The 26,562-nt window shown below is 33.5% G+C and overlaps 1 protein-coding gene across 3 annotated transcripts in view; it reads right to left on the bottom strand.

The window, feature by feature from the left end:
- Positions 1–3,024: 3,024 nt before the first annotated feature.
- Positions 3,025–26,562, bottom strand: part of LOC128669506 (uncharacterized) — an 88,528-nt gene continuing 64,990 nt past the window's right edge. The window contains exons 3-8 of one of the 3 annotated variants that reach the window (XM_053744400.1): positions 17,143–17,378; positions 10,651–10,779; positions 9,729–9,822; positions 7,612–7,739; positions 6,620–6,788; positions 3,025–4,851 (exon numbers count right to left, since the gene is read on the bottom strand). In XM_053744400.1, the coding sequence (XP_053600375.1) occupies positions 4,748–4,851; positions 6,620–6,788; positions 7,612–7,739; positions 9,729–9,822; positions 10,651–10,779; positions 17,143–17,378 (860 nt within the window). In that variant the 3' untranslated portion in view covers positions 3,025–4,747. Of the gene's footprint in view, positions 4,879–6,619; positions 6,789–7,611; positions 7,740–9,728; positions 9,823–10,650; positions 10,780–17,142; positions 17,379–26,562 lie in introns of all 3 variants that reach the window. The other 2 variants (XM_053744398.1, XM_053744397.1) reach the window with 2 other exon arrangements.

Consider the following 26,562-nt stretch of genomic DNA (forward strand, 5'->3'; position numbering starts at 1 on the left):
GTTTCGTCAATTCGTAATCGCTAATGGACAGTCTTGTATTGCAATGCCTTTGATGCCACAATATTATGTTGGTAAATGTTTTTATTGTTTTTAGTAAAAACGTACTTAGAAATAAATGGCAGAAAAATTATACAAACCATGTTGGCGTCGAAATAATGGTTATAACAATTTTATAGAAATATTTTAGCTAAAATGTAAAAGCTTTTGAGCGACACATAACATAGTTAATTTTTTAATAAATTATATTTTAGAAACCATGAAACATAAATAAGGAGTACAATTTTAACTAGGAGTAAAGTAAAAAATATCTAAATGGCATTTTATAAAAAAATGCTTGTAAATCTATGTTGATAGCCATACTTCCTACCCTAATAATCCTTATTTAGTTCCATACATATACCTTCCGTATCGCTGCTATAAAACTTTTCTACATAAACATAAACAAGGTTTTGTAAAACTCACGTAAAAATTATCCAAAGCCGGCAAGCGTGCCACTCAGTAATTTCTTATACGTGCGTGAGGGAAATATCCGATACGATGATGGTAACTGGTATGAGCGTCAACTTTCAACATTACACTGCTTTGCCCGGCTTGGGGGAATATAAAAAAATATAATTTTAGTAACATTACACGTGTCAATGTTCCGAACATGAACTATCGATTTGTGAAACCTTTTTTTTATGAGTCGACTCTCGTGACAACCGACAAAAAGATATTAAAAATATTTTTCCCTTAGGTTTATAAAACTGTTCTCATTCAAACAATTTTTTTAAGTACTTCTAAAGTTTTTTATAAGTACTTCGAAAAATGGTTTGAACGAAAATAGTTTTTATAAGTTAGTAACTTACGTTAATTTTTCATTTTTCACTTAGATATAATAATATTTGGAAACCTAGTACTCATGCTATATGTGTTGATGCCACTATACATCGTTTGAATTACAAAGAAGCCTTGTCCTAAATTCCTGAACCCGTTCAGTAGTTCCCCTGGGAGTTTCTTACGTCTGGCCCACAGCCCACAGGATAGGTAGATAAGTCCCCTAGGAGTTTCCTACGTCTGGCCCACAGGATAGGTAGATAAGGACATCAAAGGACAAGTACAAGACTTACTTACGGGTAGCTTCTTGGTTCTTGCGCTGTATGCCGGCTGTAGAATCTCTGGATTTCGATGCCTTGAAGAGATTACAGGAACTAACACGCACTGAGAGGATCACCAGCACCAAGATCAGTCCACTTTCAGTTATGATAATATTTTTATTTTGGCGCAGAGCAACGCTTTCAGCCCGCCATTCGCGGTGGTTGGACTCGACTGACGGTTTTGACATTTGGTAGCGCGCGAATTTTGAATTCACACGCAGTGACGTTTCATTTCAGTCCCGTACAAACATAGGAATAAAAGGAAGGACGGGAAAAGAAATTTGCAGGCCAGAACAAATGTTACTCTGACTCTTATGTAGTTTTTATAGACCATCTTTTATTTCTGATGAAAGAAATCATCGCACACTAGGTACACTACTTCGTTCACTTGTGTGTACGCATCTACTACTACTACATGGCGTTAGTCCGTCGATTAGTCAGAGTGAGTCATAAATTATATATATATATATATATTCTTCCATAACAATTATGTTGCTTACACTTGTGTCAGATTTCAATCTGAAATATATATATATATATATATATATATATATAGTGTAGCAAGTGTAAGCAACATAATTGTTATGGAAGAATAATAATAACATGCTTTTTCTTGAAACAAAAGGTTTATACGATCCTTTATTACGTAATTGTTCGCATTTGACGACCTCGTGCGTCACAAGGGTGTTGAAATTTTTACGATATGTAAACAATTTTAGAAGGCCTTAAACCAAGTGATTCGTCGTTTTCTCGCCAAATACTCGTATGTTAGATATAAGGTTGTCACTTCTAATCAAAATAGGACATTTGAAAAGATAGGTCGAAGGTTTTTGGATTTTTTTTTAAAGAAACACTAGTGATATATACAAGACCACCTTATGGTGGTATTGTATAATGTATAATATAAAAAAAAACAGGCAATTTAAGATCACTAACCGTAATATATTTATAAATAAGTTATAAATTGTGATACGTTGACTAATGAACTTTATAACGACAAGTCACGTGTCAACATGTTTTTCTTCCTTTTACAGTCGAAACGGAAAATATGACCGATGTCTTTATTTATCTCTTTCTATGTTTGTTTTAAGATCGCGATTGCGATGGTATTGACAAAATTAAGAGGGTCGCGTTGCCATATAGGATGGGATAGTCAAATATGGTGACAGTTCGTATACACAAGACTGGCAACCCTACTGATGTAGCATATACTCGTAAATAAGCCGTACGGAATTAGGGAAGGCATCTTTCATCTCACAGCTATCAGATATTCATAAGGACGTTCAGGGTCGCTCAAACCTTGTTTAACATTTTCGTTATATGAAACAAAAAAGTTTCATGATTGTTTGTTTGTTGAATTTTGACTTTGTTATATTATTATTTATTACTTGATGGCTTCTTGTCGTAAATATTAATATTGTATCCTTGTATATCGAATTTCTTTTTTATGTACGGATTTGTTAAAAAAACTATTAACTTGGTCTTTTATAGATCTGGAAACCTGCACAGTGGTTGACAGTTTGACTCACATGTGTATACGACTACTTGCTAATAGGTGTGGGTATGTAGACGTGAAAGTCATGTCTATTGCCTTAAGGTGACTTGATTTGAATCTGACACAGGAGTTACCAACACACTCGATCATCATACATATCGATTGTGTTATTGCTTACATATGGTGTCAGATTTTATTCAAGTGGCCTAAAGGTATTTGACACGACTTTTACACACTCGATAAGAAAGAAATAGAAACCTGAAATATAATAAACATACTTACTTTTGTCCTGGCTCTGTGGGTAACAATTTTTTTTTTTTATTAGGTAAGAAAAATACACGTCTTTTTTGATAAATTTTCGGAAGAAAACGCAATTATTTTTTAAAACTTTATTGTTTTCTTTATTATGTTATTACACATGTAATGTATACTGTGCGACGCACCGCACCAGGTATCATAATACATACAACAAGTTTTATACTATTGTTACTTGTATACAATTATAAACTTTTGACATAATAATAACTGGTTATATTAATCATGATCTGTCAATATCCTAATCCAAGAAAACACCTCAATGAAATATTCGTTTCATATTTTTTATTTAATTTACATTGAAATAGTAGCAGAATTTTGGACAGCGTATGTACAATTTTATATTGAAACAGAAATATAAATCTTTTTTTATTGACAGCATCTGTCTGAAAAGCACATTAATCCAATCCCAATTTGTTGATGGGATCCTTGCTTTAAAACGATCAGGGACGGGGTATCTACGATGTTCAATAAATATATTTTAGTACAAAAATAAATGTACACAAATTTTAGTCGAAGAGCTTAATACTTATGAATCGAGCGGTTGAGGTGGAATAGAAGACAATAATTATCAAGAAAAGTAAATAATTGAAAAGATAAATTTGTATTTCGACATTTGTCAGCCATTCACAATATTTGTCAGTATATTGTATTTACAAATGTTATTTTCAATACGTTTTCGCATCAATAGTCGTTTCGAAATGCTAGTAGTTTATAAATAACTATGAGAATGATGGTGTAATTTAAAATTTGAAATATGACTTTACTGAAATGTCCATTGGGTTTTCTGGCCCAAAAATGTCGAAGTACAAAATGTCAAGCAATCATATGAGAATAGAAACATTTTAACTTTTAAATTGGAAAGATATAACGGGAAGAACGTTTACGTACAACCAACGGTTATTTTAAAATCAGAACTCTTCTAACTAATCTGTAAAATATCTTGTTATCTAATATTATTCTCAAAACATTATTCTAGTCTGTATTAAATATTTTAATTACAGGGAGAACAACATCCTCAGGTTCACTCATTTTCTCAATCTTTTCACTTCAATCTATTAAACCTCCAATTCATTCAATTTATTCCAGATAAACCTGATAGATTTGTCCACAAGTATATTTACATCATTATTTAAATCCATTTATTTACTAAAAACTTAGATACAATTTACATTTCTTATTATATAGATACAGTAAAGCTAGATAGAATGATTCGTATATCTTTACTTTAATATTATGTACAGTCCTTGTAATTTCTAAACATTTGTGTTTTAACGTAGTATTGTCAGCTGTTTATACATTCCTGTGTACATAGATTTCTCTCATCGGATCGACATTTTTCCCAATTTTGATATCATATATCTAGGTCTAATCCGAATTATTTTTTCCAATGAAAAATGCATCTATTTTAAACACATCTTTTTTTACTTTAAAATGGGATTCAATTTAATTAAGAATTCCCTACAAATAATTTCTCACAAATTTAATTTATGAAACAATATTGGAGCTAGGGAAATCAACAGTGACTTGCTAACGTTAAAAATCCACGAAAATCAATATTCATAAACATTTTATAGTACACTATATACAGTTCTATACGATATAAGCATTGTAGCTACAGGGATTTAAATTTATATTTTACATAACACAACCCACACTATGAAATAGCGAGTATTTCAGCTGATTCTAATAATAATAACATTTATTTTACACCAAGTTATATAATAAATAAAAGTATTATTAAAAACAGCCGAATGATTCAAAACTCCTTTATTTACAGGTTATTAATTGTAGGTAAATGTCAAGATAGGGTGACGAAGAGAGAAGTAGCTAAAATGATGCAGTGGGCTGGTGAAGTTGGGGCGAAGGCCTGACCCCCTCTCTGCATGGCCGCAGGGTACTCTCCTGACAAAGGAAAAATAGAATTTGCTTCTTTGGCAAAATTAAAACTGCTCTGGACATAACAATTACACATATCACTAGGCGTAATTTAAGTAAAAGTTATTTAGTGAATTTTAATTTCGTCAATGTTGAAAACATATATAGTTTGAGTAATTTCTACATACGTGTAGAATGAAGGAATTCGCTTATGATCTTCGATTTTAACATACGTGTTAATTGTGCATTGAAATTCTGTTACATTTTTGGAATACAATGTTACATAAGATTTACGAAGATGATATATAATGGTAGCTGTAATCTTCGTAAAACATAAAATGTGGGTATATTTATATCGTACGTACTAAAAAAACATATTTTTTATTTAGGATTTTTTTCTATATTTCGCTACCTGCTGTTACCCACAGGCCACTTGTGAGTATATTGCTAGCTTTTTTGACTGGATCTCACGGTCTGAGGATTTTTTTTATAGCAAGCGATTCAACTGATGGTAAGTCATCACCGCTGCCCAGAAACAGGAGCGGAACTTAACTCAATAATATTTTTCAATCTCCAAGCATCTTTTATAAATAAAAATGAAAATTTCTAGTGATTTCGACCGTATATTTCATTTTTACCTCCATTCATATCATCTACATAAATTGAAAATGAGTAATTGGTAAGGAATATCACAAAAATATTTGACTGCATTATTCTGAAGACACAGAATTGATAAACGACCTACAATGAGAGCGCAGAAAAGAAACGCATTAAAAAAAATCTCTGAATGAATAAAAAATGGTTATGGATGGATTGGATAGTCCTTTTCTGTTAGATTGAATTTATGAATGGTGGTAAACCGATGACGGAATATAATTATTTAAAAATGGTCAGCCGGTATAAGTTTGTATCAAAATAAGTTATAACATATTTTATTTCAGAGAATGACGATTGTAGAACTTAATCAACTGCAAGCAAATTAAATTACATTGCATCAACAATAGTACATTCGAGTTTATTTTTCTGGGAAAAATAATTTTCTTTCAGCTTTTTGAAAATGACGCTTTATTTGATAACGAAAAAACTCCCATATGAACTCTTGAATGGGAAAGATATTGGTTGGTTGTATTTTAGTATCTATTCTAGATGTTATATAGTAGTAAGAAACTGATGAGCGCTTTTCTTTTTCCCAGTTACTTCCGCCGTCATAGAGCGTCGGAGCCCAGGATTTTCTGTTTCTTTTATATAGTATTACAAATACCTAATGTATTTATAAAAAGGTATTAACATAGCCACGAGCGAGAACTAGAGTGAATATGATTTAGTACTAAAATTAAAGCAGTCAAAAATGGAAGCAATAAATAATGGCTTTCACAATTTAACGACCTTTCAGACTTCATGGAAAGGAAATTAAATTATATGATTGCTGAGTAATTACGTGTTTGGCAGTTTAAAGTCTAATTTTTATTTTAATAAATGTAAGTTATTTAAGTTTAGAATTAAAATTTTAATTGCTAAAATTGTCATTACTCAGTCTGTAATCAATCATAACATTTAATATGATCAATTTATTACCGATTTAACTTTATGAAAACAGTTTATTTTCTTACCGATTATGTCATAGGGGGTACAATTCGTACGGTGTTTTGGTAAGTCAAAAATTCGTCTAAAATATGCATTATTTATTGTTATATCTTGGGAAAATCTTTGGTGTTTCTTTCACTGTTGAATTAAATGTGAGGTGCGTCAAAGATAAATCAAATCAAAATTTAGTTCGGTTGTCTATTATACTCACCATTTAGCACATGAACGACAACGCTCTTCGACTGGGCGTTGCTCGGGTTACACTGGTACGTGCCAGAGTCTGAGGGTCTCGCTTGCTGGATGAGGAGGAAGGAGGTTGTCGTCTCTCCCTTTTCCGTCACCACGGATACTCCTCCCCGTGGGGAATCGTAGCTAATAATCTGTGGGACACAATTGTTTTATTTTTAGCATGCCAGTATTATAACCAGGCAATTTTAGTTAGATGATAAAAAAGTGCAAGGTCTTTTTGAATTTAGAATACATTTGTTTCTATAAAGCAATAAAATTGTCGTGATGTTAAGCAATCTACGGATTTGCTTTAAATATTATATTAACACTTTGAAGAATTTTCACTATGGACGAATGTTGACCCTATCAAAGGTTATTTAGAACAAGGTTTGATATAGATCTTTTCTGACCTTGATAACGTAGATTACTTGGTGGATACGAAAGTAGGTTTATCGATGCTATGACGTAAGTCTTGATTATACACTTGCGTTGATTACAATGTATTCGTTTTTAAGTATTTAATAAAACTAAGATGCAATCAAGGTATATTCATCTTTTTTGAGTTAACAACGAGAACAGGCCACGTAATGTATTCCCAAAGTTGAGCTACCTCAAATTATGTGGCCGATATCAGGTCAGTATTGGCAAACAAGCCAAGCCAAACTATCAATAAAAGTTATGAAATACGTAAATGAGAAAATAAAAGATTTGTCGCTAAAAAAGCAATTATTTACTTATTAAGAGCATATAAAAATCTTTATTTTTTTTATTTACAGTTTAAACAAAATTGACCCACTTTAATTGAAAATGTGATACTAGTAATTAATCTTTTGTTCGAGTTTTTTTTTTAAAGGAATGTAATTGAATTCTGGTGAAACACTAAATAAACAAAGCATATTTTTTTGTATAATCTCTTTACAAAACTGTTAATTATTTGATTCAGATTTGATTTAAACATAAATAAATTATCCTTACCGCATCATTGTGATTCCAAAATATGTACGCTGGTGGTTCCGGCGAATATAGGACCACACATGTGAGGTTTATGGTACTACCCCGGTCGATGTACAGGTCGGGACCACCGATGATTTCCGTCGTTGGTTCTACGAATAAAATTTTTTTTTTTTTTAAAGTAAACTTGGCACAAAAACATGGAATGTATTGTTTCTCCCGCGCAGACGCTATCGTCTAGAATGACGTATTTTTTTATTTCAGGATTTATTTGTATGCTTTCGGAAAAACATTGCAGGAAAAAAAAGTAATTTAATTACTTATATATATTTTTAATATTGTCCTAAACAAGGAAATTATATTCATTGTCGTATTTTTAATATTTTGTTCAGTATAAAATAAAAATGTCTCCTCAGAAGCAATAAAAATCAGGCGAAACGACAGCCCGCAGAATTCATAAAGATTAATTCTTTTGGAGCAATAAAAAAATATTGTGCGTCAACTTTTTTTACAAATGCTCCTCTGAAATTAATGTCTGGGGAGTTTTATTGCTCGGTATTAAATATTCTGTGTGGAAACAGTAATGAATTAAATGGCTTGTTACTTACACTTCTATGGAGAGAAAATAAATTGCGATCATATTAAACATCTGCATATACTCTCATAATTACTACATCTCCGCCTGCCGCCTGCCTGTCGTCAACCCTCCTTGGGAATGCTATTGCTGTCTATCAGCTGTCTATGCTGTGTGTTCTTTAGTCGTCTCGTACAACGTTCACGGGAGGATATGGATACTATCCCTAGAATATGACCACATATTCTAGGGCGGAACCACACGCATCAATATTTAGGCCAATCATAGAGCGTTAAATCCGTCCACTACTAGTTACAACATATGCCTTATCAAAAGTATTTTTAGCAAAATAGACTCAGTATATTTGTTTTTGTTTTAAAATCGTAAAATAAAATCGTCATATTATTATGATCGATGTTTTAATTACATTCGAGTCTAGAACGTGGTTGTTTTGCGCTATCGAAGATTGCAAACGTGACCTACAAACATGGTAGTACTGTAATAAATATAATTCTTTCTTAGCTTTAAGGTAAACCTTTACCTCCCTCACCCCTCAGCCCTCAAGTAAAGACTACTTCATACCCCGCGCAATCAGAACCAGCCAGTTGTTTGCTTGTTTTTCTTTGACCCTATAACTTCCGTGCGTGCCTCTGATATAGCACCCTTAATTAACCGACTTTCTCAAACATGACGAGTGAACAATGCCAAGTTTCCGAACTTTTGTGACAAACCAAACACAAACATCAACGGGTGAAGCGCTAAGAAGCTCGTCTTTATTCGTCACGCCACGAATAAATATTCTAAGATATATTTATATGGTACATTTTGGCATGATTTTGTACGTCAGTACAAAAATCAATATAGATATACGACAATATGAAAACATAACAATGAATAGCGACCCAAAGTTGTAAACCAAATATATACATAAAATAAAACTGTAAGTGGGCTATTGTCTGTCCGTAGGAAATATTCTTCTTCTTCATAATCGTATTCCTCATGGCTGAGGGTCGTGGTTGTTACGTGGAATGAAACACACACAACAACTTTCTTGGCATTATTAATGGACTGGTTTGCCATTGCCTTCTCCATTTCACACACAAGTTAATAAGAATCAACCAGTGTGCAGGTTTACTCACGATGTTTTCCTTCACCGAAAGCAAGTGGTGGTCGATGAAAACTACTATACATGAGTCTTATTGGTATACAAACTCATGTGGCACGAGTAGGATTCGAACCTGGGACCTTTCGATTCACAGACTTAACCATTACACCACAACCGCTTCATATAACCGTAGGAAATATAGCAGAACAATAATTATGGCGGGTCTTTTGGGACTTATAAGAGCGAAAATATATTTTTTTACATCTTTCTCTCTGTATGTTTGTTACCGCATCACGCAAGAACTACTGGGTGGAATTTGATGCAGTTTTCGCAGCTGTATAGAAGATATAGTTATAAAACACGTTCAGATAAATTACTAATCCTTAATATCAGGGCATAATTATGATGGCTATTCAATAACGTTATAATATTATTTGAAGGAAAATAATTAAGAATACTTACCAACGACATTTAAATGTATAAAGTGACTCATATGAGGAGTTGAAGAAATCTGACACTCATAGATCCCAGAGTCTCTGTGTTGAGGATATTTTATCTGTAAGAAAATATATTTCATTAGAACAAATCTATCTCCTTTGAAGACTTGAATTAATGCAATTCAATTTAACAGTCTAGTGGACACGACATTTTACATTTAAATTATGACGTGCCATGAATTCGTGTAATTTTTCATTTTGAGTCATATTTTGAGTCTCTCTCCGTTTTTATTATAGTCAAACTTAAAGCGATATATTTAATTAGTTCATAATATTAAATAAACAATAGATAAATCAATAGTTTTTAATTGATCTTAAATATTAAAGTTTGGACTATAATTGAAATTGTTATGTTATCTGGTTTTAATACATAATAGAGTAAAATTAAATATATAATTACTTTATTTACAAGGCTTTCAACAATTTACTTCTGTAATATTCTGAAAAAATAGTCGGAATCCTTTTATCATCTAAACTTTTCGGAGTCCGTTTTGTTACTCCAAATTTTTACTGCAGTTGTCAGACTGTTGGCACGATTCATACTATAACAACATTCCATATTCTCAATATATCTCTCATCTGAGCGATTTCCAAGTCGCATCCAGCCGTAAAGCGTCGAAACCTAGGGTTAATTTTACTACTTTTTTTTTCGGCATTCTGAGTGGTCTGGCCATTGGCACGCATATCCTCATTAACAATATCTCGTTTCCGACAATAATGACGAGTAATATGAGTTTATTAGATTTTATAAAATTAGTTGAATAGGTTTTCTATTAATGTAAATGCACCACAGTGCTATCTCTGTTTGGTCTTGATCCTATGCCATATGGTGTGATGTCTACCATTTGTAGACATTTATTGTAATTTTGTGCAATAAAGTTTGATACCTGAAGGGTCCAATCTTCAGAGTGTGGCAGATGTATTGCTCTGAAGCGTTGATCGCTCGTGTACGTGTACCGGCCAACAGTCAGCAAATGGATATCCCTGTGTCTCACCCATGACACTTGCATATTTAACTGTAACAAATATACATGGTTAGTTTGTGACCTCACAAAAAATTCACACAGATGACATCATTTAAGCTCAAATGAAATCATTTGGGACAAAAAAAGGTGAAGAACCTCGCATGGTTTTTGGCAGAGAAATATGGTTATAAGGTTTATCCTCATCCAGTGAAAAATAAGTATGTACTCATTTTTTTCTTATGAGTACTAGTAACATGTGAACAAACTTCTCACTTATTGCAGAATTTTGTTGAATAAAGTAACAAATATTAGTTCAACTTATACATTCTAATGTAATTAACAACGAAACTAATTTCATATAAAGTATATATTTTAATTTATACTGCTGTAAAATCATAAAAAAATTTCTTTAAGACTTGGACACGATTTTCGGTTCTCATTTATGGAGCTGGTCCACAGAAATGAAACGCGTCGTGCAGCTAAATTATAGCACTTGGATAGGATAAGTGACTTAAGACTAGAGTGTATATTTAAATAAAAAAATACTTCAAAAACCAGCTATTAAATTTTATTCGCAAACGCAAAGAAAAATGTTACGCTCGATGCAATGAGCATAGCACAAGCTACACAAACATAAATTGTGCGAATATTAATAAAATGAAACGTCAAAACATTTCCGATGAAATTCCCCATGAAGCAGAAATCTAAAATGGTGCCAACCCGTATTCGGGGGAAACATCGAAAAATTACTTTTGAAAGTTAGCTCAGGAAATGAGTTTAGTGTTTGCTCAGGCTACAGACTATTCCGAGTTTGTCTTGGCACGTTCCGTACCTATGACTCCTTGATAGTGTTTTCACAATCTGCTCGAAATGATTCGGATAAAGTTTTGGGAAATTATTTACGAAGAAAAAGCAATTAATGTGCGTTTTTGTTTGATTGTAGATCGGGAAGTTATAAATAAAACTGATTTTTCACTTGTGTTTAATACAAGATCTTTTTGATCTTGAATATTGAAAAAAGTAGCCTATGTTTGAGCGGAGGTCTTTAATTACATGCATGCAAAATTTCATCAGAATCCATCCAGCGGTTTAGATGTGAAAGCGGAACAGACGGGCAGATAGACAGCCTGTCGCATTTATTATATTAGCTGCGCCCTGGGGCTTCGATTTCGGGATAAAAGTACCTTATGTATTATTCCAGGTTATATTCCACCCGTGTACCAAATTTCATAACAATCGGTCCAGATAGATAGACAGTAGATTTTGCGTGAAAGAGTAACAAATATACACACATCCTCACAAACTTCGCTAATATTAGTAGGATTAATATGGATGAAATAATAAACACGCGAATCTATTATGAAATTGTAAGCTCAATTCTAAGTGTGAAAGTGGCGTGGAGCCATCAACTATGCTAAGTACCAACATTCCATTGTATTTTGCATAATTCACGCTTTATGATATGCTCATTGCAGACTGGTTTCTATTACAACTTTTGTAGTAGTAATCAAAATAAAGATAACACAGAAAAAAATATCCGACAACGATATTTTTTTCTGTATATCTGACCCCGTGAGAGTCGCTGTTATCTAATAAGGTCAACATCAAGTACATACTTTCTCGATATTTTAGAGTAGTTTCTATTAAGATAAGCTATACTCTTGCAATACACATTAAACCACTTCATGATCCGCCTGTTCCATTTACATAATTAGCTGATCATTTATTACTATTATTTTTAGCGTGTCGGTGCATCATAGGGGTATAAGCGAAGACCAATAAGATAATAACAGTTTATTTAAAGTTTATGCTCATGACAACAGAACACCTATTTCCGAGAAATCTCCTGTTGGGATCCCCTACTAACCAAGTTCAAAAATGTGTCAGTAGTCCAAACGCCTAATAATATCAGACTTCAGTTTGGTATTTAATGTCTAATGGAATTCGACTTACATACTTTCCTCTCTCTCTCTCTCTCTCTCTCTCTCTCTCTCATCTACGTATGTTCCAGGTTCCATTCGGGGCTGTGGTACCGCAAAGCCCAGGGGTAGCTATAATTTTTATAACCGGCCAACGCCTGCCTGACATGGCAATGCAATTTGTTGCCTTGACTACGTGTACCCTTACTTTAGTTCGTACGAGGCGAATACGACATCCAAGGAAGGATATGAATTCTAGGTCTTAATATAGTTGCTTAGTAAGTAACAATAAAATTCGGGTCAAATTGATAATGGCCGAAACTAGCAAAACGCCAACATTGTTCTCAAAATACTGTTTTATTTTCAGATATTCAGATTATTCAGATATCATTGTGATGCAAACGGAAATATGCTAAATATATGCAGAAAAGGACTACTTCAAATGTAACAAAGTTATCTTTAACATTTATCATAAACTGCAAGAGACATTCATAATCTAGAAGCCCTAACAGAACAGAAGTCGAATTATCTTTTATGTATTGAGTCCCGCGGCATTCCCAAAATGTAGGGATAAAAATATTTATTTTCTAGGTTTTATTATTCCAGTACAAAGATACCACATACAAATACACTTACCACATTTCATATAAATCTATAATATCTTCACATACACACACTTTATTTCACAATATATTTTTTTACAAAGTTAATGGGATAATAGGTTTCCACTTTACACGTACCTGTCTTTGTATATAAATATATAAATTGTATACCTACAATCAGGTTTATTATCATAATAAATAAGCTAAAATATAAAAATAACCTTGCACCAAAAAATCGACTTCATAATTTGCTATTCAGTATCTAGAAAGTTTATATCGGTGTTATGCAACCATTCCAAACTGCTTAGTCTTAAAGTTATGAAACATAGTAATTTCTATTCGCCTCAGGCTGTAAACCGAATTCTGTACTTGCTATTTTCTTACTTATTCATCTCATAATTTATATTTTATGTAATAATAGCTACCTGTTAGTGTATGTTATATATCCCTAGGTATATGCTACTATAGTACAGTCAACAGCACATAAACCTACCTAAATTCATTGCAAACTCGTCGCTATTCCAGAGTCATAGAGGTTCATGCGTGGTAACTTGATGTGCTGTTGACTGTACAAGCATCGCCAATATATCACATCACCACCTGAACGTAGCCTAGAACAATGTGACTTTGCGTTGTCTTCTATGTATTAACACGAAATCATGCTGAAAAATGTCAAACGGTAGGTTAATGTTTTTTATTTGAAAAATAATTTAATCTAGAGTGTTTTTAGCTATGTTTAGAAAGTGTTTATTCAACCGTTTGGAAACCGTTAGCTCTTTTTCTAGCACATGAGAGAAAGCCAGCAATTTCGGGACGGGGTTTTTAAAAAAAATATGTTTAGCTTTTATCTTATTATTTGTTGAATTTAGCGTCGTATCTAAAATGAAATGATATTCATGCGTTTATTTATACGAAGTTTGCCTCAATAATATAATGTAATTACTTTCTTTTGTCTTCTAAAAGATACAGTGTCCAAATAGAGCTATTCAGGTTTAAGATATCTCATAAAAATCACATCAAATCGGTTATAAGAAAAGATTTCTTTCAAATAAAAGTAAATTGGTCGCAACTCCCGCTGCATTTCATTTGCTTCTGAGTAAATGGAATATAAACTTTGATTCCAACGAATCAAAGTTTATTTTCCATCAATTTTCACTTGATGATTTACGTTTTCATAACTTTTTTCTAGCATATACTTAATGTTTTTTTTATTTGAATTTAATACATAAAAAAATAATCAAAACAGATTTCTAAATAAAGTTATACCGTTCTTGTACAACAACAACTTTTTTTACCCAAAATCATTATTTATTGTTCAGTAACAAGAGATACGTCTATGTATTGAAAATCATAAAAGCAACCGTTATTAAAATTCGTTGAAATGGATAAAATAAGCAAATTAATAAATAATAATAGACTAATTTTCAAAAAGTAAATAGGTATATAATGAAAAGAATCTACTGCGTCAAGAATTATGGCAAGAGTTTTCAATAAACAAACAAAAATGCTTTTTATTTTTACTATGAAGTTGTAGATTGATTTCAATTGAATAAAGAAGCAAGACAATTTATTCACCCCAATGCAAACATCTTGTATATTTTTATAACCGCGTGTTAATGGTTATCACAAATCATGAACTTAAGCCCGTTTAAAGTTTCATCCAAGCTTTGATTTCCATTTAGTGGTTGAACTGAATACCTTAATAAATCGCGATTCCCAAGGCCAGCCGAAGTTTTGATTGAATTTCGAGCAATAAATTTAATAGCGAAATTAAATTTAGGATGTTTGTTCTGTTCTTGAAATAAGATTGTCTGTCGCGCAGCCTGTTCTGTCATTGTTTTGATTAACTTTTTATGTGCCAAAAATATGGCGCTTTTAAGTAATTTCAGTGGCGGTAAATTTGTTTCTGTTTGCTTTTGACCTTTTAATAAGAAAAAAATGGTAAATCTGTGTTTTTCCATGATACCGCTGCTTGAAAACCAATTTAATATTTTTATATAAATTTATCTATATGAATGAGCCAAGATGCTCAGCCATTTGAAATATCATCAGTCGTTATATATACTTTTAACCTTTCCGTTTTGTTAGTCACCACTTGCATCCACGAAACGATCTGTTACCCTAATTGCTGCCCAGAACATTTAGCTACTTCCATCTCTTTCACAACACCGGCGCAGAACGAAACAGAGATATCTCGTTAGCCTTATTTATGTGGAAGATGTGGCGTCGCCTAATGAGACTTTTATTTATAAAGTTGAGCACACAATTGAGACTTTAGAGTTGCATTGTGCTATTGTTACGTCTCATTTTAAGCGTGGTTGCGGCACACCCGTATGTAAATTGGACGTTGGTGAAATAAGGACGTAGCGCAGGGCCGGATTAAGTATTTCGGAACCAGTGCAGTGGAATTCATGGGGCTATGTTACCGTTTTGAAATTTTCTACAATAAAGTTGTTGTAAGGAAAGCTATGGAAAACATATCGGATCGATCTTGATATTTTCCTGAAAGATTGATAAAATGATCAAACATAGATTTGTATAGAGCCAATATATTATAGCCAAGCCTGTATAAGAACCAAGATATTTGCCCAAGAGTAGGACAACATAGTTTAAATAAAAAAAATGTGCGGTACCTCAATATAACAACGAAAATTTAGTTATTTTCAAAACAAACTCCCTAATAAATAATAATAATAAGGTATTTATATAATATATTTAAATATATAAATATAGTATAGTAGTAAGTATATATTAAATATATACTTTTTATATACACAAAATATAAAAATAAGAGTGTGACTTTTGAGTTGGTCTTGTGTAGGTTAGTGTAGGTTTTTATGTATAATCTCAAAGACGATACCGTATGGATGATTATATATGAAATATTTAATTCTCTAACAATTTTATTGATGAAATAATGTAAGTTAATGTATTCCCATGTGCTCATCATCGCATATCTAAGGCACCTTAGAAAGTTGCCCCTAAGCAGTTACCTAGTCTGACTCAAGATAATCCAGCCCTGTGTCTTTGGCGTGTGTTCTTGACTTTCCTCGTATATTTGTGTTATGAAACGGAGCGGTTACTAGCTCGCTGAAGCGGAGTTTGCATTGTAATTCCACTTGGTGGCGTTCGATATGTTTACGTTGTTTCATGGTAATCACTCGAGCGTTGTCTGTTTTGAAATTCGAATGCTCTGACGGTTTTCGCTATGTTATCGATGCCGAGAAACACAAAAAAAAAATTCATGTATTTTTTACGGAAATTTGTTTATAAGTAATTAAACAGTATTTTCCTTAAATTCTTTATTAGAAACGTTTTGTACTTTAACACCATCATGAACGCCAAATATTATTGAAACTATTATTGGAGTATATAATTGTGAAATGGACGTACAAGATAATAGCTTACTACTTATTATATTAGCCATTGAAGTGCAACGGTTCAAATGCCCGCCTATAAAGGAAAATGTCTAAGATTCGTATCTTTAAGTTTGTATGCCAATCTGAATAGTAGTTTACATCGAGCATCACTTGCTTCCGATGAAGGAAATCATCACGAATAAGCCTGCACTCTTGTGAATAATTTATTAGCGACTGCTTTGAGAACACAATGGTTAAATTGACAAGATAATGGTAAACCATTCCATTGATATTGCCAAGAGAATCGTTGTATTTCATTTCATACAATGAGGACTAGTGACACTACGACAAGAGGAAGGGAATATAAACAATCATGTCATGCTACAAAAACGATACCTTATGGAGAACAGTCACTTAACGACGTGTTATATGCACATCTACAGTGAAACGTCTGAAGCGACTTCCTTTTTTTCGCCAAACGTCTTTCGCAAAACCGTTCGTTATTCACTTATAATAAATTATCAAAAAACTTACAGTTTTATTTCCTAAATTCTTCACTCTGCAGTTCAAATAAGCAGTCTTCCCCAGGAGAGCTGTGACGTTCTTTGACGCCAACAGGTCGAAGTAAGGCCCAGAGCGCGGAGTGGGGCGCGGGAGGTCGCCGGGCCCGGCCCCGGGCCTGATCGCGTTGTCCACGGGGCCCGCCGGCGCCACTGTCGCCGATTCGTTAGTCGGGGTTCCTTTGCCCAGCTCCCTTTGAGCTGATGATACTGTAGACAAGACAAAAATATTTTAACACATCTTCATAGGATTATTCAGCCAATTTGATTGTATTCACTGTAAAAACATTGTAAAAATTTTCTTTTTGAAGGTACGTTTAAATTTTGGCTAAGTACTTTTTCATTATTAATTCGTCCAAAGGTGTTTTACACAAAACTTTTATCATAAGCATATCCTGACATTATTTCCATTCGAATATTATCATTTATGAAAATAAAATTGGTCAGTAATTGTTTACTCAATCAAAAAGGTAAAATCTGTAACAATAAAATATGATTTTATATTAACAATTGAGTTGAGTATTGTCTAAACTAGTTCAATTCACGTTATTAGTATATTCACGAACAAGGCGAAGCGTATTGACTGTCAAACTTGTAGATAATGTGAAATTTTAGCGTGATGTCTACGATATCTACACATTGTGCTACGGAATCGTAGCATGATGTCTACACACAGTCATTGTACGAAATCGTAGCGTATTGTCTACGATGTCTACACATTGTGCTACGGAATCGTAGCGTGATGTCTACACAGTCATTGTACGAAATCGTAGCGTAATGTCTACGATGTCTACACATTGTGCTACGGAATCGTAGCGTGATGTCTACGATGTATACATATTGTGCTACGAAATAGTATCGGGATGTCTACAAATTGTTCTACGAAATCGTAGTGCCTTCACATTAAAATAAAAATCCTTTTTTAAAAATTCATAACAACAGTTTAAAGCAAATGGCTTTTAAGATTTATCTTTGGTAAGTTTTTGACGTGCTTCCAACTAAAGCTACCCAGTTACTAATTTTACTAAGCTCCTTACCTGCATGCAGGATAACGACATTATCCCCTAGGGATCTGAATCAAGCCAGAAAATACTACCATCTTTAATGTAAAGGAAAATTTGGGTGGTTAATTAACCCACTTCTTCCATGCTGGTTTAGAAGCAAAAGAAAACATAAAAGGTGTCAGCCGCTTCTCCTTCCCCGCAGATCGTAAAAGGCGATCAAGGGAAAGACTTTAAACAGAAGATCATTTTCATAGGCGATGGGCTAAGCTGTGGCTATTTAATCTCAATTCCACAAATATAAGCCTGTCATACACCAAAACTAGGGCTTCGATTTTCGCAACCCTTGCCATATCTGTAGTTCAAGCGCATGATCAAATGGTTTTAATGAAAATGACCCCAATTTTAGATTAGAATTTAACTATTAGACAACAATAGCACTTTCAAAGAGATTTCACGCAGACAGACGTAAAATAATAGCCAAATCTTAAAAAAATATTGTTACACTTCTACGCAGACCCGGGGCTTCCAAGCATATTAGCCGCGAAAGAAACAAAGGAACACTTAACTAATAAAACAAAAAATAAAACACCAAGAATATTTGATCTGTTTTTAGAATAAACCATGAATTAAATATGGTTTTGTCCTAAATACACTTAAGTTCGAAAGTATAATTTACTTACTTCGGTTTCCATTTATTTAAGTAAAATGGCAACTTTCAGCTGATTAATAACCTTTTCTTGTAAAAAGAAAGCGTTACTTTCAATTCATAAGATAAGCTAAGAATCCCATAATTTTGACCCCACAATCCCTCAAAAGAGCCCTGAAGCATTTATCTCTTTGAGATTACATAAAAATGTAGTTAAGACTCCTCCGTCAAGACTTTTATCTCACGTCCTATTTGCTTTCTCCCTCGCTTCCGTTTAAGCCGTATGAGATAGAACAGGATAGAAGATTGTGTATCGAAGGGAGGGGTGCCAATCAGAGAGACGCGTTGCTGATAATCGGCTACTTTTATTCAGATTGTGTCATTTTGTAAAGAATGGTAAGGACATTTAAGTGGCACATTTTTCTTGCGAAGTTCGTACTTTTTAGCGGATTTTGTGAGGGAAATGTATGTTATGCTGTGAAAAAGTTTGAACTTGTTTTTGTAAGTTACATTTTTAATTATGAGTTTGAATATTCAAACCAGCCAGATTTTATAGCTAAACTAGATTTTACCATTTTGTTTCGTGTTTTGAATTTAATGAAATGAAAATTTGTTATTTAGGATGGATGAAAAGATAGTAAGGAAAATTATTTTTGAACCCAAAGTGAATGGAGAGCTAGACAAAATCGACCCAATGAGAGAAATTTTAATTAGAAGCAACCGAATTAACGGAAGAACTTTTCTATATTTCTCAATTTTAATTTATAGATACGAGATAATTTATAGATACTCGTATAATCCGCGTACGAACTTACGATAGAAGAAGAAATCATATTCATTTGTTGCCAAATTATGTTAATAATTTATTAAAAACCAATGTTAGGTATCTAACTAGTTTTTTAAATTAACCTCATAAGAGTTTGCCACGAATGGAACAGCGGGCTTAAAAATGTACTGGCTTTACTACAACATGGAGTTCTTCAAAAGGGACGAGAAAAGATTGATTCTGGCTGGCTACGCGCGTGTGACAACGCTGGTATTGCAGTTACATTATCCATTGGCTGCGTTGACCCCGTCCCATCAGGTGAGCCGCATGCATGTTTGCTTGCTTAGTAGTAAAAAATAAAACTAAATAATAAAACGTCAACCCGTCGCCTGTAATGCGTAAAAAGAAAAAAGTACAGATTAAACAAAACGTACGCAGTAACTGTGCCAGCGAAAGCACTTAGAAAGCATTGGAAGGGGGAAAACAAATATTATATTTGGGTGGGCACTAAACCGAGTGGGGAACGACCTTCGTCGGTACTTCTATATTGCTGTATCGAGTTACTCTGTTTGTATTATGTAGTTATTCCTTGTTTAGAAAGCTAAGTGAGAGCAGGCTTAGCTGAAAATAATCACGGACAATTTCTGTCTTTGTTGGATAGAAAAGTAAAGTAATGTGTTAGTTTAGGACTTTGGTAATAAAAGTCGAAGCGCGTACCCGTTTATAACATAAACTTGGTAAAGTAACTATGAATGGGAGTAGTCATTGTAACCTATTTTGTTAAAATGTATATTTTGTTGTAAGCAAGGCATGTTATAAAGATTTGTATAAATGTAAGAATTCTCAACTTCTTTTTATGAAGTGTCATATATCGTAACTTGTTTAACTATCATCTAATATTGGCAACCATCTTCTAATGTCTAGTCACGTACATACTAGTAAACCAAAAGCCAACCAGTGTAGAGATTTCCTCATCAACGTTTCCGTCACCGCAAGAAAAGTGGTGGTCAATGAATAATGCTATAAATGAGCCAGATTGGGAGGTACAAATAAAAAAGATTCCAGATCCGAATCTGATTCATGTATTTTGTACAGTTTTATTTTAGGTATACAAACTACACGAATCAGATTCTAAACTAGGACCTCACGACCACTACTGCAATGTTTGGTATGTCGAAGACTTCTTGAGATGAAGAACCTTCTGCTACAGTAGCTTTTAATTACATTAAGTACTCGTTGTTCTCTCACCTATAATGACACAACGCTGATTTGTGGGAGGAATTAATGAGAAGTAGCACGAATGGCCTTTGTTTCAAATTCTACGTCTGGTAAATTCATGTTTGTTTGATTTATCAATGTGGTCAAACTTAAAATTATTGGAAACACAAAAAATCATAATATATCATAAAGCAATCAATCAACTTCAACTCGTTTGCCTCGCTAACACTGAACAACAACGGTTTGATCGGATTATTTTAATTTTATTTGTTTGGTTTTGATATACTCTCTCTTATCTCTGCTTTTTCCCCGGTTGTGTTCGGGATTGTGATGACGCGAAGCCTGGGTTAAATGTAAAATAAACTTAAATAAGATTCGGTTGTGACACAATAGCCAAATTATATTAGAGATAGACTTCTAAAAATTAGACATATAGCTTTTTAAAAAGTCTATGGATAACAAAAAAAACTTCGTGCTATTTTCAACGCGCTGACATTTGCGCTGTTAATCAAATGTGACGTCATCGCTCACACTCTCGAGAGTTAAAATTTGTTTTCCACTTTTATATAAGGATATTGTATCGTCAATTGAATTGTGAGTTTGTATCAGTCAACTTTGACGTTGACTTTAATTTGCGCGCCGCCAACGTTTATACAAAATGGCGGCCTTTGCGTTTTTCTGCGCAGGTTAATGTTAACGCCAAGTTGATCTGTGAAACTGACTATAAATATGTAGCCGCCTCTCTACATCCAATTGTAGAAATAAAATACATTTTCTTTCGACTTTTCCCTTCTCATTATCATAATAGCCTCGGTAGTGTAGATAAGTTAAGTAGTACGGTCATTATTTGAACATCGATTTTCACGTGTCCTCGCGTTTAAACAATATAATAACTGCACGTTTAACTCAAGTATAATTTTAATTAGTAAAAGATACTTGTTCTGCGTGTACCTGAAATTACAAGTAAATAGGCTTAACCGTTTTTGTATAAAAAAATGTAAACCCTCCTAAATACCACGTCGTGTCTCACCTCCCAAACTGCCAGATAAATAATTTCCTATGACCATATATAATTTAGTTTAAGTATGGCATGTATTTATTAAAATACTAGCTTTTACCCGCGGCTTCGCCCGCAGGAATTTCATTGAATCTCAGTAATTTTATCGCGTACTCTGTAAGACTGATAAAGACTATATGATTCAAATTCGCATTTTTTCTCATCTTTAGTTCAATTTTCTATTTCCCGCTGCGTGTCTCGTCCAGCAAACTTGTCCAATCCCGCTTCCTGCTATGTAATGTAAAGTAGATATCCCGTACCGTTTCCTAGATATTGTGCCATCATGTTTTTTGCAATGTGTCCCGTCCTGTTTCCCACTACGAGTCTCCTTCCCATTTCCCGCTCCGACTCCCACTCCCGCTTTCTGCAACGCGTGCCGTCCCATTTTCCATGACGTTTTACGTCCCGGTTTTTTGTTAACCACAAACGAAAAAAATATATTAAACATTTTTTGTATTAACTATTACTGTTCTTTGCTACAAAAAGTTAGTGTGCCAATTTTCAGCTTTTTATCTTGAAAATTGTATACAATCTTTCACCCCCCTTATGAAGAGGTTGAGGGTTAATTTTTACCAAACTTAAGAGGAATTATATTTTATTAAGTGCTTTGGTCCTAATTACCACGTCTTTAGTACTACGTCAAAATGAACGTGGCAATTAAAAAAAATCTTTAAAGAATTATTAAAACTAGTTTTAACTTGCGGTTTTATCGCTTTTATGTATGTACTCGTTGTTCTTTTGAATGTGATTGCTTAAGGGTTAATTTATTTTGATGACATCAACACATGATTCAAATACAAATATTACCTATAAATATCCGTTCCTTTTTAATTACCGCTTCACGCAAAAAATTGAAAGCTGTATATTTCAAAAAACGTTAAGTTTAAATGAGTGCAATTTATTATTATTATCAATAGGTCATATATCAATGGCAGTTTTCTCAAAAACTAGTAACAAACAGAGAAGAACGAAAATCTGGAGAATGACCGAGTTGTACAAATCACATCATAGGTAAACAATACAATAGTTATAACACTAATAGAAAACCATAACAAATATGTATATTAAACCATATCATATTTGTATTACCACTGTACATATTTTTGATGAATAAGTGACGTCACGTCACTCACTCGTATACACAAATGGAACTGTAACATATATGTATAATGTGACGTCACGGTGTTCACTCACGTGATTGGCCGAGTTTCCGCGTGGGATGAGCGGAATAATAGTGTTAACGGCAATCGGGAGACAGCGGTAAATTTGGATGGGACAAAGCGGGCTCATTCGTTTTAAAGCTTAAATAGAAAATAGTATCCAAATTCGAAAGTGAATAATCGTCGACGTGAAACGATTATGAACACCTGGAATAGCACTTAACATATATTTTTTTTAATTATCATAGCGTCGAAAAGTTGTGACGTGTGGTTCCGCCCTAGAATATTACCACTTTATATCTTACCATTAATATCGTATGAGGCGACTAAGGGACACATAGCGTGCCTAGCCTGCCTAATGTCAATTCTTTGGAATTATATTTATTGTTGTTTATCAGCTGATAAGGAGGAAGCCTGGTATATTGTAAATACCATTGACCATATTGATAACAAGATTATCGGGTTCATTGATGAGGCTCAAAATGCAATTAATCTCATCGCGTATTTTGTAACATTCCATTACTGTTTAAAATACGTAATAAATCGATAGCTTGTTCAGATTCATTAATGGAAAACAAACAACAAGTAATCTGTTCTACACTTTGAAGCGAGCTAGTATAAATTTACAAAACACACAGACCTATTTCGATGTATCTATAAGAATTCAAATCATAAAAGCATAATTCCTATATCTATAGGGTGAGTTGCACCGTCAAATTTGACGTTGGCTTTAACAAGCGCGTCGCTAACGTTTAGACAAAATGGCGTACTTTGCATTTTTCTGCGCAGCTTAATTAACGTCAAAATTCGCATTACCACTCGGTCGCGTACAGTAGAATAAATCCCTTGAAATCACTATCTATTGGTGAAAACAGTACAAAAATCCATATAATAGTTTTTCAGGTTCAAACAGACAGACAGATGTGATAGACTTTTTATAATATGTAAGGATGATAACATTTCAGAGTTACCACCACAACATTTTCTCCGCAACCCTTCCAAGTTCTTGTTTTGTTGCTGCGATCCCTCGCCGCCATTTCGGGACATTCAATACTACAATAACAATGCCCCGCGGCCTTGTATTTTACTAGAGCTATAGTTACTCTAAGTTATCATGTATGATAGTAAAATACAATATACATTTATATATATATAGTTATAGCTATGAGCTATAGTTACTAGAAAAAGGTTTTTCTATAAATTCACTATTGAATTGACTGATTTTCAAAAATACATCATTAGGTCGATCTGAATAAATAATTCAAATCGAGACGACCGTGTACCTAACTGTTAAAAACACTACAAACATTACAAACGACTATATACTCGTAATTACATAGGAGATAAACCTTTGTATGTTCTATAAATGAAGTATCGACATCTATTAACATAAATCTTAAATTTTAATATTCGAAATTAAATAAGAAAACACAGCCTATACAAATTACCTACGATTTTGAGATCCTATTTTTTTATTTGTTTATGTTTTTCTTCCTTACGCTAAAATAATATGGTAATTGGATAGTAGTTGTAGCAAAGAGAATATCCAAGATGGTGATTTCAGAGCATTATTAGTATCGATCGAATTAACTCATTCAGACAAGCTATTCTCAGAAACATTTTATAATAGGTTTTTGAGGACGAGAACGTCCTCAAAAAACTTAAATCACCACTTATATAATTTTAAAAATCGAACTAAACTTTCAAGTTGTTTGTAAACAAAACCAAATAAAATATTAAATTTGAACTTAGAAAAGTTTTCCTGTTAACAAGTTCTATTTTTTCAATTATAACCAAAGGGAAAGTTTGTAAGCCAAAAAATTCCAAATTAATGAAGACAATGAAGTTTTTCTGACTGTCACATCTAAGGTGACTTCTATGTGGGTGACCTGTGATTCGAATTACCAGAGTTTCGAACAAGAAGGTCGATTGCAAAGCAAATTAGTTGTACACGCTAGTTTTAGCGCTAGTTCAGTACGGACCTTTATGCCGCTGTAATAGTAGCCAAAATGTCATGTCAACTACATGTCAAGCCTTCTAATAGACCTCTATGCTGATGCAATAGAGACGATTTTAGAATGAATTTGGGCACGTTCATGTCGCTGTACAAAGTGCATGCCTCTGGCTTTTCGCGTAATTGCTAGGTGGAAGAAGGAGTATTCGTCTGAAACAATGTTGTAATGACTACCTGCGAACTGAAATTGGAGACAAATTGGCGTAGTGAATTCAGTGTTTTATTTCAAACAGCACACCGCGACTTTTATGTTTTATATCATATAATTGCAGACCACTTACATAAACTACTAAATATAAGTAATATGTTGAAAGAATTCAATTTGGTATTTCTATTTTTTGCATCTATGACATTTATTTTAGCTTTTGCCCGCGGCTTTGCCTGCGTGTTTTTTTTTAGGATGAATGATACTCTATGTCCTTCTCCGTACTTCAAACATGTATGCAAAATTTCAAGAAGATTTGTTGAGTAGATAGAGCGTGAAGAGGTAACAAACAAACTTACTTTCGCATTTATAGTATTAGTTAGGAAGTTAGGGTAATTGCAGACCACTAACATAAAGGTTCGAAGTGTTTAATTTGGTATTTATATTTTCTGCGTCTATGACATTTATTTTAATAAATTCAAGATTATATACCCACTAGCTTTTGTCATGTGACATCTAATTATAAATTTAGCTGCATGGCAGCCCCAATAGTATACTGAAAGTGTTTGTTGACCGATGGGATACGCCCTTGGTTCAGCCGTGCTTGCGGCTTCATGCTGTATACTGTCTATAAAATATTTGCTTTTTACTAAAATTAGTATAATAGATCTGAAAAAGATGCAAAAAAAAAATAATCTCAGCGCGTTTCATCGAGACGACTAGAGATCCAAGAGCGATTGCTTTATTTGCTCAACGTGTAAGTGATGACGACCTCGGTGGCGAAGTGGTAAAGTGCTTGCCTCTGAACCAAGAGGTCCCGGGTTCGATCCCCGGTCGAGTCATGATGGAAAATGATCTTTTTCTGATTGGTCCGGGTCTTTGATGTTTATCTATATATGTATTTGTTATAAAATATAGTATCGTTGAGTTAGTATCCCGTAACACAAGTCTCGAACTTACTTTGGGGCTAGCTCAATCTGTGTGATTTGTCCTAATATATTTATTTATTTATTGTATGTCTGGCAGTTCAGCAGAAAAATACTGCCAGCGTTCTGGGTACATTGCCTCGATGCGGCGCGTTTAAGTAGATTTTATACTTTTTTAAGTAACAATAATAATAAATAGTCAGAAATAAATATTTTGAATTGAATAATTCCATCAGATCACTTTTGTTCGGTATTGTGTATATAGAACAAAATATAAGGGATGTAATTTATCCCATGCCGCTATATAGAATAAAAAGTTGTCCATCCATCCGCGTCTAATTACTCGGAAACAGGGCGCATTGATCTTCATTGTTCTAATCCATTTTATGGGATACTTCCTCGGTGACAAATCGGGAGCTCTTGAGAGAATAAGGATTGATCATAGCCCGTTAATAGTC

This window comes from Plodia interpunctella, chromosome 4 (genome assembly GCF_027563975.2).
Source record: "Plodia interpunctella isolate USDA-ARS_2022_Savannah chromosome 4, ilPloInte3.2, whole genome shotgun sequence".
NCBI lineage: Eukaryota > Metazoa > Arthropoda > Insecta > Lepidoptera > Pyralidae > Plodia > Plodia interpunctella.